The sequence below is a fragment of the Pangasianodon hypophthalmus genome, chromosome 8, assembly GCF_027358585.1.
Source record: "Pangasianodon hypophthalmus isolate fPanHyp1 chromosome 8, fPanHyp1.pri, whole genome shotgun sequence".
NCBI classification, from domain to species: Eukaryota; Metazoa; Chordata; class Actinopteri; order Siluriformes; family Pangasiidae; genus Pangasianodon; species Pangasianodon hypophthalmus.
In genome coordinates, this window is record NC_069717.1 from 6,993,149 (window position 1) to 7,012,409 (window position 19,261).

The window sequence follows — 19,261 nt, forward strand, 5'->3', positions numbered from 1 at the left end:
CTTTCACAGATACAGATATGCTCACTGGCTAATGGAGGTTAGGCAGAAACATACACTGGGGCTCAATGGAGATTAATGTAATGATTAACCTGAGGTAATGCAATTTGGAACAGATATTAATAATCATTATTATATACATAAATTGTCTGTACAGCATCTTACCTACAGCCTTGGTCAGCTTAGACACACTCACTGTGTCTCAGTCCCCATCTCTACCAGACACATAGCTGTCCTGAGTCTATACAGCAAAAGCCCCAGTGCTGAATTAACACCTACAGTGCTTATATATGTCCAATTGGACACAAATGAACTCTGAAAGAGTTTCTCTTTAAGCTTTGACTTTAGCCACCTTTCGGAATTATGTGATATTTCTATCAGACTCGTCTATGCTTCTTCTGCATTATTTTTTAATTTGTCATGAAAAGCTATGTTTAATATTTCAGGATGGCAGGAGAGAATTTTAATAAGATACTAATTCTGTGGTGGCTCTTTTTAATTGCCAGTTTCAGAGAATTCCCATGATGACTGAAATTATTTAATCACATTTTGCGTCAGAATCTTGAACCGATCCTAATTAAAGTTTCATATCCTAAACGAACGTTGACCTCAATTTTCAAATATGACTCAAATGAATAATGGATGCTCTGACTTAGCAAATCCCCAGTTCCAGCATGAAACAACATTAGTTAGCCTACATGTACATGCATGTTACCTGTACATGACATATGACATGATATAATCACAGGGTATGTTGTGATAGAGGGGGAAAAAATCCACAATGGGGTGGTGTGGTGGTACTTTTTTTTTTTTTTTTTGTCTCTCTTGAAGTTATGGCCAAAAAAAAAGTGTGTCATGTTTCCAAGAAACCAGAAAGTGCACAGTCCTGAAGACTTTACCATGGTGGAAAACTTAATGACTGTTACAAAATGCTGACACTGGAGACTCTTTCCATAAACGTTAATAAACATCTCCTTACAGAAAGCTACATCACATCAACACCAGTATACGTCTTTGTTAAATAACAGCACTTTTTTGCATTAGATTACATAGCTCATATGTAGGGCTGTGATATAAAACAGTATATTCCATCTTGTATTTTTTTTAAACACATTGAAATAACAATTTTTTTCTGTAGTATTGCTTTGTTATTGGTACTGGATTCAAAGTGATGGTGTTGTTACAACTCTAATCTACACTTTACTGTTTGAATTTACACTACAGCGTTTATTACACAGTGCTTATTATTATTATTATGAGAGTATAGATGTACTAGGTGTCTGACGGACATACTAGGTGTCTATATCTAGATGAAGAAGAGATAACTGGCGCATTTAATCCACTGACTGGGATAAATCTTTATCTGGAGGTGAGGACGGATGGGTGTCAGCTGTAGTACAGCCTAAATACCTCCACATTGATTTAGCCTGCTGACATACACTCAGTGTCGATCAGGAGAGAGGGTCAGTCAGGACTACTGGTGTACATCTCTCTTATACAGTGTGTATAAACAGCTCAAGTAGACAAATCCACATTCCTTATCCACTACTCCTTCCGCTAATAATACCGCTCCTTTACAAGCGTCTGCAGATCAGCGATCAGCATCAGAGAGCTGACACACTACTTAGGCAGCCTGTCACAGGGGCACTCCAGCAATGTGATATAAATTATATCATGAACAGGGGTTCCTGGCAGCAAATGTTGTAATGTAGAAAGCTGTTAACGATACGAATACACACTCTTCTCTTTTCTCAAAATAGCGGTGCCACTATAGCTGATAATTGCTTTGTGTATCTGCTTTAAAGCGTGTTAATGGAAATGAAAAATATAAAAAAATGGAAAGGAAAACAGGTAAAACTCGAAATTGCTGCGTATAGAAAAAGCTTTCACAAGTCCATGTGCATAAAAAAGGCTACATTTATACCAATAAGATATTATTATTATGTGAATTGTTGCTGTGTTCATTTTTCATGGTCATTTCATTTTTAATTATAAAAATTTAAAATTTAATTTTAATAATTAAAATTAGCTCGATAAACTGTACAGAGGTATTTTTCCTACTTCTTTCAGGAAGAATAGGTGTGCAAACTTTTGCACTCAACTGTACAAAGACTGCCACAGCAGAAACGAGCAGGTGAACTACTATCAGAGAATGTTATGGGAATGTTCAGGAAAGTATTAAGTATTAAGGTTAGTTCATGCAAACTTCTGAAAACATGATGTAATACTGGATTGTTTCATAATGTCCTTAAAAACATTCCTAACATTTTTTCAGTTAGATAAAATCTAGTGGTTACTTCAAATAGAACTTGTGAATATGTGCTTGCAACTTTGGAAGGCGAACACAGTATGCTTGTAGTTCAAGTGGTATAAACCAAGAGAACACTGCTGATAATAAATTTAAAGGTGCAATAGTCATTTTTTATTTCCTACTTGTGCAAATAACCTGGACAACATGTAGAACATGATAAATAATAATGGTTTAAGCCATGGCCTCAGCACAAGTGTATTAAGAGGCTGAGAAAACCCGTCTGGAAAACTGACTACTGGTCCGGAATGCTTGTTTGCATTTGGATGTCTTTTTACAGACACTCTACTCTACAGGAAACCGTAGATGCTGGGGGTGGAGCTTTGAAAACCAGGGTGGGGAATAGGGTTGGGCTCAAGAAGTTTAAAAAAAAAAAATAAAAATTAATAATCTTACTAATCTTACCTAATGCACCTTTAAAATAGCAATAATAATATCATCTCTCATTCCAAAAATGCATTGAGTACAATTACTGAGCATTGCAGAAAATTTGCATTTAACCTGTTACATGTAGCTTTTCTATTTCCACACTGCAAATAGTACACAATATTTAACCCTAAGCCAGCTTTCCAAAATTACTCAGCTATTTTTAAGTTGTAATGTGATTCCTTTAACTTATGCACCAAACCAGTCAAGTTAGCAACTCAACTGCAAAATGGATGTCGAGGGTCATTAATAACCGAGGCTAATGATTTGGCACACGAACACGCAGCCATGTAATTTATATGGACAACGTAAAGGCACAACAACAATGAAAACAAGATAAAATTGTTAGGAATATCAATATTTCCCTCAGATGTGTTGGTAAAGTACTAAGAAAAAAACTTGCAGAAAGTAATTACACTTAGCACTGAGCGCAAACTGAACCTATTCCATATTTTTTTTTAACGTGCCATAACTCATGAACTCTGAGTTATCTGACATTTTTGGATTTCTGTGGTGGACTTTTGTGTCCATGAGTCTACTAGAGGTGACACTATCTGTATCTGTATCTCTTTAGTGCTCCAAATATTTGTATCCATATGTGTATTCAGGTTCAAACCCAAAGTGGGCAAGGTCTAACTTGGAAGGAGAGTTCTTTCTCATTTTTAAAAAATTAAATTTAAAGTTAAATTTAAAGGTGAACTCCATCACTATGCCTTGGAAACACTGGGAAAAAACCCAGATGTAGAAATTTCAGCACTGTCAGCATGGTCTGTGAATTCTCTCACACACTCTCTCAAGATCATAACTGGTTTCAACTGGTTTTTAATCCCACTCGCGCAGTTATTATTTATGTTTGTACCTGTCTGCGATATATTATAACGAATTTATTTGGTTCTACTTCCCAGTCCTTATGTACACCTCTAGTCTCAACCGGATGTCCTGCGAACCTTTCTGGCAAGCTTTCTTTAAAAAAAAAAAAAAAAAAAAAAATAGTGCTCCTGGTATTCATTTCTGTATCTGTATCTGTTTAGAACACATATACCGTTTCACCCCAGGATTCTATAATTAAAAGTGCCATAACAACATTGTAGGAATGTTAATACACATTATGTAAAACCATTTCCCAGCCACACTGACAGAACATTCTAGGACGCAAAGATTTCCAGACATGAAACACTCAGAAACTTTGAATATTTGTATAAAAACATTTTCAGAATCTGAGCTGGGAGAAGGTGCCAATATAAAAGCTATAGGTGCTTCTCACACCACTGTTGAGATGTGCAAAACCAACCTGATAACACTTCTCAAATTCCACATAAACAACTCAAATTTCTACAGTAAACAAAATGACTCAGCTATATGCAGGTCTTAAGGCGAAAAGCTCATTCAGTCTGAGTGTGTGTGTGTGTGTGTGTGTGTGTGTGTGAGTGTGTGAGAGAGAGAGAGAGAGAGACGCTGAGGCTGAGGAGCTGTTATTATGATGAAAATGGAGAAGCATTGGGGAGGCGCTGGAGCTGGATCTGGTATTTTTAGGGCATTCCTGACCAGCGCAAGCCTGGTGATGAAGGCTGCCATTACTCTTCTCTCCCATCACAGACCTGTCCATAACGCATGGATCTCCCGCTGCTGCACTCTTCACACAGCAAATGTGTACTGCTTGTGTGTATATCACTTACATCCAGACAGTAAAAATATATGGCCTACACAAGAGGCTGAACCTGCGGAATGCTTTATTGCACTACGGAGGTATCTGGATATAATAACTCTTGGGGATTTCAAAAATAATACAAGCAACCAAGGGCTGTGGTGGCTCAGTGGTTAAGGTTCAGCACTTGGGACAGGAAGGTTGTGAGCTCAAATCCCAGACTGACAGAAAGCCACAAGCAAGGCCATTAACCCTCAACTGTTTTCTGAAAGTCACTACTGCGGGCTCCCAAGTGGCGCAACAGAAAAGAGTTCGTTCTATCGTCTGGAAATTCTGAGTTCGAATCTCAACGATGCCACAGTCATCCATGGCCAGGAGCTCTCTGGGTGGGTGGGATGGCATACTCTCTCTCCCCTGTCAATCACAGTGACACTAGCCAATCATGAGCGTCTGTAAACTCATGTATGCGGAAGAGTGCTGATACATGAGCATCCAATCATGAGCTTCTGTAAGCTCATGTATGTGGAAGAGTGCTGATACATGAGCATCCAATCATGAGCTTCTGTAAGCTCATGTATGTGGAAGAGTGCTGATACATGAGCATCCAATCATGAGCTTCTGTAAGCTTATGTATGCAGAAGAGGGCGGATAGTACCTTCAGCCGAGCCTGTATCAGGCTTCTCTGTGATGCAGCATGAGCAGCAGTTCAAAAAGTGGTAGTTGGCTGGGTTCATGTGTCTCCAAGGAAGGACATGTTAGTAGCCCTCACCCTCCCTGGTTGAAAGTCATGTGATAGAGGTGGGAATTGGCCAAGACCAAATTAGGGAGAAAATGCTACTTCTAAAGAAAAAACACCAGCCAAATAAATAAATGTAAATGCAAGAATACCTGAAGATACACACGGCTAAGTGACAGAGTGTTAAGTCAAATATTATTTAAATGTCCTCAGTATGTCCTCTAAGCAAACAAATGAAATTAAAAGGTATTAAAGGAGCAGTGTGTAAATTTTAGAGTCCTCTGCTGCCTGTGAGTTGAATCACCATAACAAGGAACCTATACTTATACTATATTCACAAACACACAAACTGTTTATCACCCAGAAACAGGACCAGACGAATGCTGGTCATGTGATCTGTCCCTCGGTCTAATTATGCTGACACAGTGGCTGCCACTTCACTGCATGATTAGTCTTGCCCTAACTAAAATAACTCCCCATACTGAGAAATGGGTCAGGCCATTAACTCCAAACAGTGCCACTGGAACAATAACGCCATGGCTCTGACTTACAGATAAGAGGAAAAAGAGGATGTACAGTGATGTTCCTCATCAAAACAGTGTGATTAGGAAGCTGTGTGTGACGCATACAAAAGTGTGCATTCAGAGGCTTCACCTACTTCCCATGCATTAAAGACTTTCCTATTATGACTTAATTCGCTTTCAGACCAGGATTATAAATTGATTCTCTAAATTGGGTCTAGATAATTCCTTTCTAGGTCATGAGAAAAAAAAATACACTTAAAATACAGCATTTCATAGTGTTAATCATTGTATTAAAAATGTTTGCAACTGCTGCCCGTTCTTAATAAACGCACAGTAACACACTTTCCTATGTAAAAATCCAATTCTAACATTTTATACATTGATACAAAGTCTTTTTTAAAAAACACCAACGATTAATTTTTGCATCTCTGTTTCCCTCCAGTCACTCCGGAAAATTAGTCCCTATGAATTCAACAGCTGTCTGATTCATCTAAAGTGTTCATTCAGCACCCATGAACACAAAGGGCTTTTTATACATCATTTGTTTGCATTTCAGTTCAGTTTTATTTGCACATCGCTTTTCTTTTCACAGATATTACATCCAGGCTGCTTTACAGAGCTCCAGGGCCGGGCCTTACTGAGTAAACCAATAAAGAAAGAATGAAGAAAAGCGTTCTTTCCAGCTGAACAGGGCCATTTCTGGAACAACATCCTAAGAATTCATACCAGCGTGTTATTGTCTTTGAACCTGGAATGTATTTTGCGCATGCCAATGTACCAACAAGAGGCTAAACTAAATCTCCCACTCAGACATGCATCAAAACAACAACAGAAGGATCTTCGCTTCTCCAAGGTGTTATCCAGTATATTTCTTGTTTATGGCAGAACGCTGATGAACGCTAATGTTTCTGCTCACATAAAACACCGAGTAGTGAACCACAGCAGGTCTATTTACATAAGCCAGTTTGCATCCCGATACTTCAGTAACCTGAGTCACAAAACCTGCTTACTCTCAGTGTATGCATGTGTGTGTGAGGGCTCTGCAGCCCAGGTGGAGCACCATTTCAGGATTAAAGTCCAGCTATGAAAAGATTATTCCTTCCTTGCACCATGTTCAAACTCACAGGACTGGAATGAGCTCCAATGTATGTTTTTTTTTCCCTTCAGGTGTCAGGTGGAGGTTAATAATTACTCCATAGTACACTCCATAGGCAGCTTACCTGCAGAATGAACCGAACTGCCATAATGCTCCCTTCTCATCCTGCGTCACATATCATTAAAATAAAACAAAAAAAAAGACCAAAAACATGACAAATCGTAGTGACAGTTCCGTCACCTGTACTACTCCCACAATGAACTGCAACAAAATAAAACAAGCTTCTACGAGGACAAATAGAGTGTCTTGTTCTGCCCACTGAGCTCCCCAGTGGCCAATCAGGTAAAGGGTATCTGTTGTGCACTGTAAGGTAATCTGATGGACACCGGACACTCTCTCTTCGTGTACCACACACTAACCTACACCCCATGGGGCAAACGTTTCCTCCTGGCCAATAACCCACAGAGTGAGTGGCCCCTGTGGACAGGCACGAGCCATGCCATTGTACTTCATGGCTTTAATGTCTATGAGCGTGTAGGTGTTTTCAGTTCAGAGACTCCTTCAAAGGACTTCTGGGTTAAAAAAAAAAAAAAAAAAAAAGTCTCTGAACTGGAGCTCAGCAATCTCTCAGCAGTCTTGAGCCCCAGGAGTTTAGGATCATCCCAGTTTGAGAACTGTACAAAAGAAGTGCATCTTAGTGCAGTTTTGAACCTCAGAACTAGTGAGAGAGCTGACAGACTGCTGTGTTACAGTTTAAAAAAAATAAATAAATAAATAAAAAAAACACAAAAGTGCTGAGTGAGAATGCAGCACTGGGAATTTCCAAACCAGCACCAGGTTGATGACATCAAAACATTAGAAATACATGACACTAATGACAGATTGTCCTCCCACAGCAAAACTTTTGCTCTAAAACTTTTTCTGAAGAAACAAGTGAAATCACAATAAATTAGCAGCACAGGCTTCTGTTATCTCTCCTAAAACTACTTACAAGAAAAGAGATTAATTTTAATATTTAATTCTAAGAAATTCTGAAGAGAAATGATACATAGGAAAGTGTAATGTCATCCCATAATGTTATTAAAACATTCAATCTTATTCATCACATTTTCAGACACACGAGACAGATTAAGACACAGAACTGTAATCGGAGTGAAACAATCCATGGGTCGTTACTCAGAGGCAGAAATCCAGATGAGGAATTTGATATAATCGAGTGCAAAGATTTTGTCTCAAAATGTAAAAAAAAAAAAAAAATTAATTGAAAAAAAGCAAATGTGTGGCATGTAAAAATAAATAAATACGCTGTACCCTGCAAAAAAACAACAATCCAACAAGGAAAAATCAACCAAAAAATAGTTTACGTAGATAGAAGTCAAATTTGTTGCCGTGACCTAATATTTATAGTACTGCATGAGTGACTGATGTGTATGATGATCAGAGGTCAGGGCTAAAGGAGTGAGCCTAATATAACTGAAGCAAAGCAGCTCATAGGATATGAAAGAGGTTAGAGGTAGTTATAAAGGGTGGCATAATGGACAGAGAGTCGGCCTTGCAACCCGAAGGTGAACCTGAAGGTTGTGGGTTCGAGTCTCGGGTCCCGCAGGATTGTAGGTGGGGGGAGTGAATGACCAGCGCTCTCTCCCACCCTCAATACCACGACTGAGGTGAGACCCTTGAGCAAGGCTCTGTGTGTGTGCACTTGGATGGGTTAAATGCAGAGCACAAATTCCGAGTATGGGTCACCATACTTGGCCACAAAGACTAAAACCAGAACCATGTTTTTGTTTGATATTTAGACACATGCTGGATTTAAAAACATGCACAGTGGGCTAGCTGTATACATAATCGCTGTTTTCAAATGTGTCTTGATGAACTATCACTGCTTCAAATTTGTCATTTGTATATTGCGCCTAGCTTTGCGGTGAGAAAAGCACAAAAATGCTGATTATCTTTAGGTGGCTTAAGAAGGTGTTTATTTAACATTTTTGAAGGAGTCTCCAGTGTCAGCACTTTGTAGCAGTCGGACTTAAAGCTGTAGCTTTAAGTTTTGCAGTTTCTCAGTAACAAGCTACATTTTTTTTTGTCTCATTATTTTCAAGAGAAAGTGACAAAACAACTGTTTATAGCAACTATAAGGTAACTGATTACAGGAACTAACTTGTTTCGCAGACATTCCACAATATTAATGTTACTATAAACTGATAAATGTGCATTGGCTATGGTGTAAAATAAAAATCCCTTCAGGACATACTGTTATAGGAAAATGGTCAGCTTTGGAAATGGTGACAGTCTTCTGCTTTACACCATCCTGTTGTTGATCGATTTCCTATAACAGCACACACAAATGGTAGGTATGAAGTGTTTCTTGCCTTTCTTAATATCTCATTCAGAGGTTCCTACAAATTAATATAAGCTCTGTTTTTTCCATTTTCACTTTTATGGTCTTAATTTACACTATTTGGCCATTTGTGATAATGACGGAACAACTGTGAAACCTAATAAACCAAATAACTCACTTGGATATAAATTTAATTCCATTGTCTCCTTCAGTTGCATCTAAAGAGGCATTAAAGTGTAGGACTTATGTACAGTATGTCTAGTAGAAATAAATTAGATTTAGAAATGATTTTATTTAGAATATTTCTTTCTTGATTAAAAAAAAGGTCAATGTTTGCATCATCCTCTGTGAATCTGAAAGTCTGATCTCTGGAGAATCAGTTGTTGCTAAAAGGATTTATTTGTAGTTCCATGTCTTCTTGCGAAAAGTCCATTAAACTAGTGATAAAATGTGCATAGTCGAGTTTTATAAAAGTTTTAGAAGTGCTCCAGCTCTCTCCCTCCTCCACAGAGCTACTCTCCTCGCAGACACTCACATTGTTCACGCTCGGCTTGTGTTGGGTTTTTATTGAGGGACAATGGATGCTATTGAGTAAGAGCATCTCACAGAGCTGGCATAAACAACCTCTTATTCATTTCCCCGATCCCTCGGGTTCACAGTGACTCACGTCTCTCTTCCTCCTCATCCTCCTCCTCCCAGCTGTCTGCCTGAGATCAGAATTACTAAATGAGATTTTGACTTGCTCATGTGTTTGGAATTCCTCGTGGATTGTGGCGTGTTCAGAAATAGATAGTATCAGGGCTGTGTGTATACAATGTGAAAACAGAAGAATGTCTAAATCAGGAAGAGAAGAATTTAAAGATGAGTCAGAAAAAATGTCTTATTCACGCACACCCTTAGAACAAGATAAAAAAAGAAAACGTTTCACGGTTGTTAGTTCTGTATCACAAGGAACACAAATAGTGAAATTAGTATATGTTACAATATTGAAAAAAAAATATTCAAAAAATGTTTGAACACGATATAAATCTTCTCTGATAAGTTGTATGCCCACCCTTTGCTTTGATATTTACCTCCTAGCACTTTCATATCCTTTCAGCATAATTTGGATCCTTGTAGTTGTCATACTTCTCCATTTACTTCCTAACACATCTGTCCTCTTCCAGATGTTTCTTCAAATCAGATGTGGAGACCAAGCAGGTCATGGCAAACTGTTGATTTTTGCCTTGTTTTAAATTCTTAAACACTATTTTTGTAGATAAAGCGTATAATGAATATAGCACGTGTATAATAAAGAAAAAAATTCATTTTAAAACCATGGGGGGTGCAAACTTTTGCACCTGTCTGTATATCTAACTGTTTGAAACACCATGGCACAATACGATACGTATTTAATTAAAGCAATGCATGCTGTGAAACGGCAGAGCTTCATTAAGCGAACCTTAAATGTCTAAGCAGCACGTTCCTGCATCAGTGGCTACTCCCTCAGGACTTCACTATCAGCTCTGCTATCACATGTTTGGATCCGTTCATTGTTCCTCCAAGAATCTGCAGGAAGTCACACACATACGGCCCAATGTTCCACCAAAGTGCTGCACTGAAATACGTAGTGATTATTGCAAATACTTCAGTTTATCAAGGTTACATTGTTAGCAAAAAACAAAAACAAAAACAACCAGTATGTAATATGTTTTTGTGAAAGAATCATTGCTGCCAAAACAGTTTAATGTGAACAAGGAAAATCCATCCGTAATTAAAGTGCTTCCCAGGGGAAATCTAAATATTAAGTCCTTAAAACTGATGCCTGCCGGCTTTAGCAAACATCCTGTAATGGCAAAGTAGTGGGAGTGTGCAGAATATAAATTGGCTTAATTTACTCAAATTAACGCACAGATTAAAAAAGACAGAGACCACGCCCTGATGAAATGAGTCATGAACGATGGAAAACCTGAAACTGTCATTCGGTTTCACCCTGTGAGACATGAAGTGATCAGTGGGGTAAAAATAAATCTTCCCAGATATCTCAACTATTATACAGAGTTCGTTGTTGATTGCACGGCTTGATGTGGGATCGACGGTGAAACTCATAGGCGTAGCAAAGATCAGAGCGAAAAACAAACTGCACGAGAAGTAGTCTGTAAACGTTTCTCATCCTGTGGGAGTACAGATAAGACAGAGGTTGTTTGTCATGCTCTGAAAGGAAATAACAACTTTGGAACATCACAAAATTATAACAAGCCATTTTCAAGGGAGAAAAAAAAAGCAAATTTTCACCTAGTATGGACATTGACTTAAACAAGAACAAGCAAACAGTATGATGACAGGAAGAAGCTTCGAGATACTATATTCCCCTAACAAATAAAACACTGATCATGAGAACTGTTTCTTCATCTCCCTGTTTTTTTTTTTTTTTTTTTTTTTTGCCTTTTTTAAAATTTCAGCAGGAGTGAAAACAGTCCCATGTAGTTCATAAAGAAAGTCAACCGGTACGTAGCACAAAGGTCTAAAAGACAAAAATAGACCTCATGTGGATTTCGCCTCGTGGAGGAAGACAAACACCATGAGCTAATTGCCAGCTGCGGTGGGAAGTATCATCCTCCCACAGGCCCATCATAACAAGTAGAAAGGAAAAAAACTATTTAAACAGATCAAGTTCAATCCTTTAATACCCTTGTCCTTATTTTTTTTATTTATTTTATTTAAACAGGCAGGGACTCAAACTGGGCGTCGACTAACAGCCCAGCTCCGATTTGAATATGCACTCATATATGAAAAGAGCTGCAGATGTTTGATTGTGTAAGGTGGGGTATTTGTTTAGGTAGACCACAAATTATATTACCAGGCATTCTACTCCAATAAGGCAGCACAATAAGGACTGAAATGGTAACAATTATTACTTTTGTGCATTTAAGTGAGGTGAAACGTGTCAATCACAATTATTCAGCCAAACTATACTTCTGAACATAAAATTAAAAAAATAAAAATAAAAATACATCCAGAGGTGTGGTGACGAACAGATGTTATCAGAACATTCAGTAATACACTATATGGCCAAAAATAAATGGACGCCTCACCATGACCCCAATATGTGGTTCGTCCCCTAACTGTTACCACAACGATGAAAGCACACAATTGTCTAGAATATGTTTGAATTCCGTAAAATTACAGTATCTCTTCACTGGAACTAAGAGGCTCAAACCTGTTCCAGCATGACAATACCACTGTGCACAAAGCGAGCTCCATGAAGACATAGTTTGCCAGGGTTGAAGTGGAAGAACTCGAGTGTCCTGCACAGAGCCCTGACCTCAACCCCACTGAACACCTTTGGGATGAACTGAAACACTAACTGCGCCTCAGGCTTCCTCGCCCAACATCAGCATCTGACCTCACTGCTGCTCTAGTGGCTGAATGAGCAAATCCCCACAGCCACATATGGGTGTCAGTGGTCTGGTGTCCACATACTTTTGGCCATAAAGTTTATATGTGAGACATTTTAAAAAAGGATAAGCTGTTATGTTACAAAAATAACATTCCTGAAATGTTTCAAACCATCCAAAGTAATGAGGTTTGTGTTGATAATGTTCTTAGAACGTTAAAACAACATACCATATCAGAACATTATGGGAACATTATGGGAACATTTGCGTTAACATTCCGAAATGCTAGGGAAAAAATGTTGAAGAAACATCTTGGAAATTTCAGAAGCATTATATAAAAGATTTTCTGCAAATGCAACCTCGTCTTAAGCCAGATTTTTGCCTGCAAACATTGTTTCTGGTTGGTTCAATAAACAGCTAACCTTACCACTCTAGCTAATTTGTTTGAGATAAAAAACATCATGTTAACTGACGTCTTCACACACTGCTATGTGCCACTAGCTTGTAAACTTATTATGTAGAATATTATTAGCAGGTTAATTTAGCTGCTTTGTCATAGCTTGTTAGCTCTTGCCAAAATTGCTAAAACCACATAGGTTTATACATACTACTGTTGTATCAAACAGAGTGTCCTGAAACAGAAACAATAAACAGTTCCTCAGTCTTTCATAAAGAAACATGTGACCCCAGCCCCACGCTCTTGTTTTCTATTGGCTCACGCTTCCAAAATTGGCAAATTCACAGGGTTAAAGTTCATCTGGATGAACTGGCTCAAAGTGAAATGGGTGAGGGCGAAAAGCACTGAAGCAAATCCCTTTTCACCAGATGGATTTCATTGATGTGTGGTGTGACCGCTGCTTCATCCATAAGAATAGAGGGTGGCACCCTTTAGTGCGGTCTAGCCACCCCAAATCTCAAAGCCAGAAGCCTGACAAAAAAATGAGGAGTTTGTGAGTTAATGGGCGTAATTTAACCAATATCGCATCTGACTTTGTTTAATTACTCGAGGAAGCCAAATATCATGATTAAAAGTATTATTATTAATCGTGCAGCTTTACGATATATCATTTCTGTAAGTAATAAATTGAGATCCTATGCTGTGGCAATCCTGTGGAACTCTCTATCTGAGGTGTAGATGGGAGTGGTGTAGTGGAGGCCCATTGATCCGTACACAGCACGAGACAAACATGCAAACACAACAAATGCAAACACAGTCTTCGTGTGCCTGGAATAAAACAAGCTGCACCATGGGAACTCACTGCTTCCTCTGCGAACACTCACGCCAAAACCAACTTCTCTCTACGAGTACACTATGATTCATACTTTCTAAAGCACAGAACAAAACATACTGATGCCAAAAAACAAGCACAAACCTAGAAACAGAAAATTATACCCTTGTATAACATTAAAAAAGTATGATCACAACAGGAAATAAAAAGGCAAACTGCCACTGGGAAGATGAAAGGAAACTGGGGGGGAGAGATCAGGCCATTTGGAAGATTAAGCCTAATTAAGAGTCTTCCCTCTTCACATGCTTCCTCACGGGGGTCTGCGAGGTTAGATCCCAGCTGCTCAAAAACCGCACAGTCAGATCTCACATGTCTCTGACTAAGAGTAGACCTAGTGGTTTAGCGTCTCCCACCAGCTGTCCATGTAACATGTAACTGGAACCATTAGGATATAAAAAGTTAAAAGTGACCCAAGATCAGAACTATGAGCTATCTATATATACACACACATACATACACATATACATTATATAAATAACAAAACACCTGAGGGCATGCTGTTATAGGAAACTAATCAACAATGGGGTGGTGTGCACCATTATGCAAAGCGGAGTTACTGTTACCACCTCAAAGTTGATTATTATCCAAAGTGCTGTAGTTATAGCTCTTAGTTTTCATTTATTAAAGACTGACACACTGTATGTTTTATCTGTTTATAGTTACGTTTTAATGTTGTGGGGAGTACGCAAAACAAGTTAGTTCCTGCGATCATTACGTTATAACAGCTATAAACAGTGCTTCCCTCACCAGCATCTTTAGTTTTCTTTTTTGAAGTTAGTAAGACAACAAAAAATGCACATTAATATAGACCTGTGGTGTGTTTTGCAGCCAAACTAACGTCTGTGCTGCTGGTATAGAAAATTAATTAACACTTTCTGGCCAATCAGATTTGAGTATTCAGCACTGTGATATAACGGAGCATAAGTGTTACAGTCCATGTTGCAATTTTAATATTTAATTTTTAAAAAAACAAGTCATAACAAATGAATTAATGGGGTTGGCATATTTTAAGAATATTTTAAAGCCTTTTGTACCCTGCTTTTTTATACACAGTGCCCTAGAGCTCAACAATATATTAAAAAATTTAATTAATTAAAAATAATAATAATAAATTTAGCAGTTTTTTTTTCAGAATGCAGCAGGATCAGATTGTTTTATGCACTATTAAAAAGTGCACTACATACACTATGTGATATCCACCTCATACATTAATCTACAAAAATAAACCAGGAAAAAAAAATCTAATTTAACATCTAGAAAAATTAATTACAAAAAAAGGTAAAATGGAATATATTTGGTAAAAAATTTATATTTTAAATGTTTAATCAGGTACTTGTTGCTGGGAAGAAATACGATGTTATACAAGTACTAACGAAACACGTGATACAAAAGTATAATGGGATGTAATTTATCACAATACTGACATTATATTATAAAATCACCCAGCTCGACTATGCTGAGTCTCTGTAAACATACAGACAGGTTTCTTGCTGTGATTATTTGACAGTCTCATCCTAAATAACGGGGCCCGTAATCCCCAGCCTAAGCCGTTCCCCACTGCGCCAAGTCAGACAGACAATAATGAGCTCGATGAGTGTCTACTGGGGGTTCTCACACACACAGACACACACACACACACACACTTTCAGCTGCTCTCTAGATGAGGCAACTCCATCCAATAATACGTGCTAGGGCACTGGGCCCCAATATTATTAGAAATTAAAAAAAAAAAAAAAAAAAAAGTTTTTAAATGTTAAGATTTACTAAAGCCTAAAAATCAGGGCGTGGCCACAGGGGTGGCGCTGGGTGGCAGGTGCCACTCTTGAAATAAGCTTCTCACTGACCACATCTCTGAACTCAAGAACTCAAAAGAAAGGTTTATTGCTCTTATAAATTTACTGCAGACTCCATAAATTAAATCTTGAAATCCACATTGTAGCATTGTAGATACAGTCAGCTCCAGAATTATTGGCACCCCTGGTAAAGATGTGTGGAAAAAAGATAAATGTCTTTGTTGTTACTTACTTAGTTTAACCTCACACTGAAAATATGAGAGAAATCACACCTTTAATTGTGAAGCAAATTTACTTGTTAACAAAACTATCTGTTTCACGGTTATTGGCACTCTCATATTTAGTACTCTGTGCCACCTCTCTATAGTGCTTGAAAAGATCAAGGAATGGCCTGGTCCTCTCCTGTGGCTGCTCTTCTTCAGCTCACCCACTAGATTTTCAAAAGGGTTACGATCAGAGGACTGGGATGGTCACGTCAAAAGCTGGATTCAGTGGATACGGAACCATTTTTGTGTGGATGTGGATGTTTATTTTGGATCATCACTCTGCTGGAAGATCCAACCATGACCCAGTTATAACTTTTTGGCAGTCCATAATGCCATGTATCCTAACATGGTTCTCAGGGATAAAGAGCTGACATCACATAGCCACCATACTTAACACTAGGTTCTTTTCCATCTTCTTATGCCAAACCTACCCTGAATGCCTGCTGCCAGAAAGCTCTATTTTTGTCTCATCTAACCACAGAGGTTCTAACATGCCTTCCAGACGTTTCCACAATAGTTTTCTGGCATGGAGGTGGCATCTAATTGTATATTTGGTGACCACATCTTCTTCTCCTAAATAAGGAGCTTTTCCAGGCAGCTTCACTACAGCTCCTGCTGTTATTAAACTTATTTATTATTTTCCTAACAGGGCATTTTTTAGGTATGTAGCTTTTTTTTTTTATAGCCACTGCCTAATTTATGAAAGTAAACAACCTTTTGACTCATTTCATTTGTGTATTCTCTAATCTTCCCCCTGTTGATGAATGACCCTGTATCCCCTTATTTTTAATCCTCAGTGAAACAGGAAGTAAATGATAAAGGCTTAAGAGGTCCGAAACATGCAGGTGACCTTAAAAAAATGTGAAATATCAATGGGAACATGCTTCAGTTATAGTTCTTTCAGAACAATTTCTAGAGGTAATTGTGTAAAAAATGGTTTTGTTAATATGTATTTTTATTTTATTTATTTATTTTTTTGGATAATATAATTCACTGTATTTTTCCAAAACATTATAGAGACTTGTGTCTGTTTTGGGGTGATTAATTCTGCACCCAGGAACAAATCAGACAATGCAGCCTTGTCCTAAACATAATTAGATGGTGCCACCCTCTAGTGTGTTCTTGGCCCACCTTTGCCACCCTTTCTCTAAAGGATGGACAACTCAATGTCCATTCATCCTTTTTCTGTACTGCTTATCCTACACAGGGTCACGGGGTAACCTGGAGCCTATCCCAGGAGACTCAGGGCACAGGGTGGGGGACACCCTGGAGAGGGTGCCAGCCCAATGCAGGGCACAATCGCACACATACTCACACTACGGACAATTTGGGAACGCCAGCCAGCCTACAAAGCATGTCTTTGGACTGGAGGAGGAAACCAGAGAACTTAGAGGAAACCCCTGAAGCACAGGGAGAAAATGCAAATGCCGCACACACAGGTGGGAATCGTACCCCCAACCTGAGGCAACAGTGCTGACCACTGAGCCCCCATGCCCCTCTACAACCCCATGTGAAGAATAAAAATTAATATTGAGCTATAAGAACTTTTAACACCTCAGGCAACACAAACAGGAACTGGCTGCCTATGAATCTGACATGACTCATTTGAATGTCAGTTTAGTACTAAAGGTCGAGAGAGAAAAAGTAACAGCCACTAAAAGCTACAGAAAATATTCCTTTAAAAAAAAAGTGAGACGTAAAACAGACTTGTTTTACAATGTTAAGTATACAGTGCAGGTCAAAAGTCAAAGTTTTAAGCTCGTCAGTGTGTGGTGAGGGTCCTAAATGCTAAAGTGGCTACGTGTTGATAACTAAGAGCTAAACTAAAGCAAAACACTGAACCAGGTGAACAGCTGGACCTCAGAGGAAAACGCGCAACAGGTGGATAAGAGTCGGACTGAATCCCAATTACAGCCCAGTAAACGTATAGGGTACTACATAGTGTATATAGACCACCATTATCCTATTCTATATAGGCTACGTAGTGCACTTATGTAGGGAATACAACGCCATTTGGGATTCAAGCCATGATTCAACATTCCACTCCACCAAGTTTTTGAAATAGCTTAAGGTCACTGACAAATTTACCTATTTGAGTCCATTCTTTTCATAAGAAAGACACGGGTGCTGTTCAGTAAACTCCTTAAGATTATAAACAATATATTTAAATACTTTTAAAGGCGTAATTAAATCCATAAACGTCTTATTAGTCTATGAATCTACTTACTCCTCCATTCTGGTTTTTATTCGCATACGCAGTTCTTCCTCCTCCTTTGACGGGCATCCTGCGCTCTTCAGGACAAAATATAGCCTATATGTATGTCAGAAATTAGCTCAAGTGCAAACGTTTTCTTAAAAGTCCTTATCTTGTTAAACTACACATGACAACTGTCAAACGGTCCTTCCAACATTCCTCCCGACGCCACACTCCTGCTCGCACTTTCTATAAGCTGGAGTACAGCCTGAGAAACATTTTTACACCGAGCGACTTTCGACCAAGCCAACCCACTTCACGATTATACCGTGAAGCCAAACGGGACGGGGGTGTTTGTTTCACCTCTACCGAGCAATGTTAATAAAACCACGAAATATAAAAAATAAATCAAAAACACATTAATGCCGATAAGACAACAGATATTTATTCACAGACCTCAAATGAAAAAGGCTGACACATGTAACGAGTGCGAATTTCTCATTCACTTTGCCACACCCCTGTCTCTTAACATGGACTCGTCCAGCTGGCAACATTGATTTAACTGTTCTCTCTGAAAGTTATATGATAACAAACAGAGCTGTGTGTGTGGAAGGACTAAAACAAAATACCGTAAACATACCAAAGCATAAATTGGTGGCATTATACTCATTTTAATGTTATATGACTGATCATGCAATCATACAGTGTTGTAAATGGAAATAAAATTTGACTTATCATTAGGTGAGGCACTGGCAGGACTTTAATAGCCAAGTTACAGTATGCATTTTCAAAACTAGTTAAACCTTCTTATTTTGAATCCACAGACTGTAATATGTACATTTTCATATCAATTTCTCAGTATACAATTTCTCATTGTGATTGTCTCTTCTTCATTGCAATTCCTTTTAGATACCTTAAAGAATCAAAAGAAACTTTCTAAAACTTTCTGCTAACCTTTTTTTAAAAATAATTTCTGACTTCCTATTGGAAATGGCCTAGTGGTTTCCATCAAGCATTTTCCCACTGGAATCTAATTCTCCGGTTCGAGCCTGAACTCAGGTCAAAGTCTGTGTGGAGTTGCGTCCATATGGGTTTCCTCCAGGTTTTCCGGTTTCCTTCCACTACCTAAAAACATGCAGGTAGACAGATTGCCTACACTAATCTGGCCACAGGTGTGTGAATGTGTGTGTACATGGTGCCCTGTGATGGACTGATGTCCCATCCAAGGAGTTGTTCTGCCCTTCGCCAAGCATTCCCGGGATAGGCTCT

The 19,261-nt window shown here is 38.5% G+C and overlaps 1 protein-coding gene across 4 annotated transcripts in view; it reads right to left on the reverse strand.

The window, feature by feature from the left end:
* LOC113535329 (tight junction protein ZO-2) overlaps positions 1–18,289 on the reverse strand; it is a 54,567-nt gene extending 36,278 nt beyond the window's left edge. For 3 of the 4 annotated variants that reach the window (XR_008302154.1, XM_034306344.2, XM_026928576.3), the window contains exon 1: positions 18,026–18,289. Coding sequence is in view for 2 of the 4 variants with exons in the window: in XM_034306344.2 (XP_034162235.2) it covers positions 18,026–18,082 (57 nt within the window). In the remaining 2 variants the exon portion in view is untranslated. Of the gene's footprint in view, positions 1–6,856; positions 6,876–18,025 lie in introns of those variants that run through there. The other variant, XM_026928577.3, reaches the window with a different exon arrangement.
* Between the last annotated feature and the right edge of the window lie 972 nt (positions 18,290–19,261).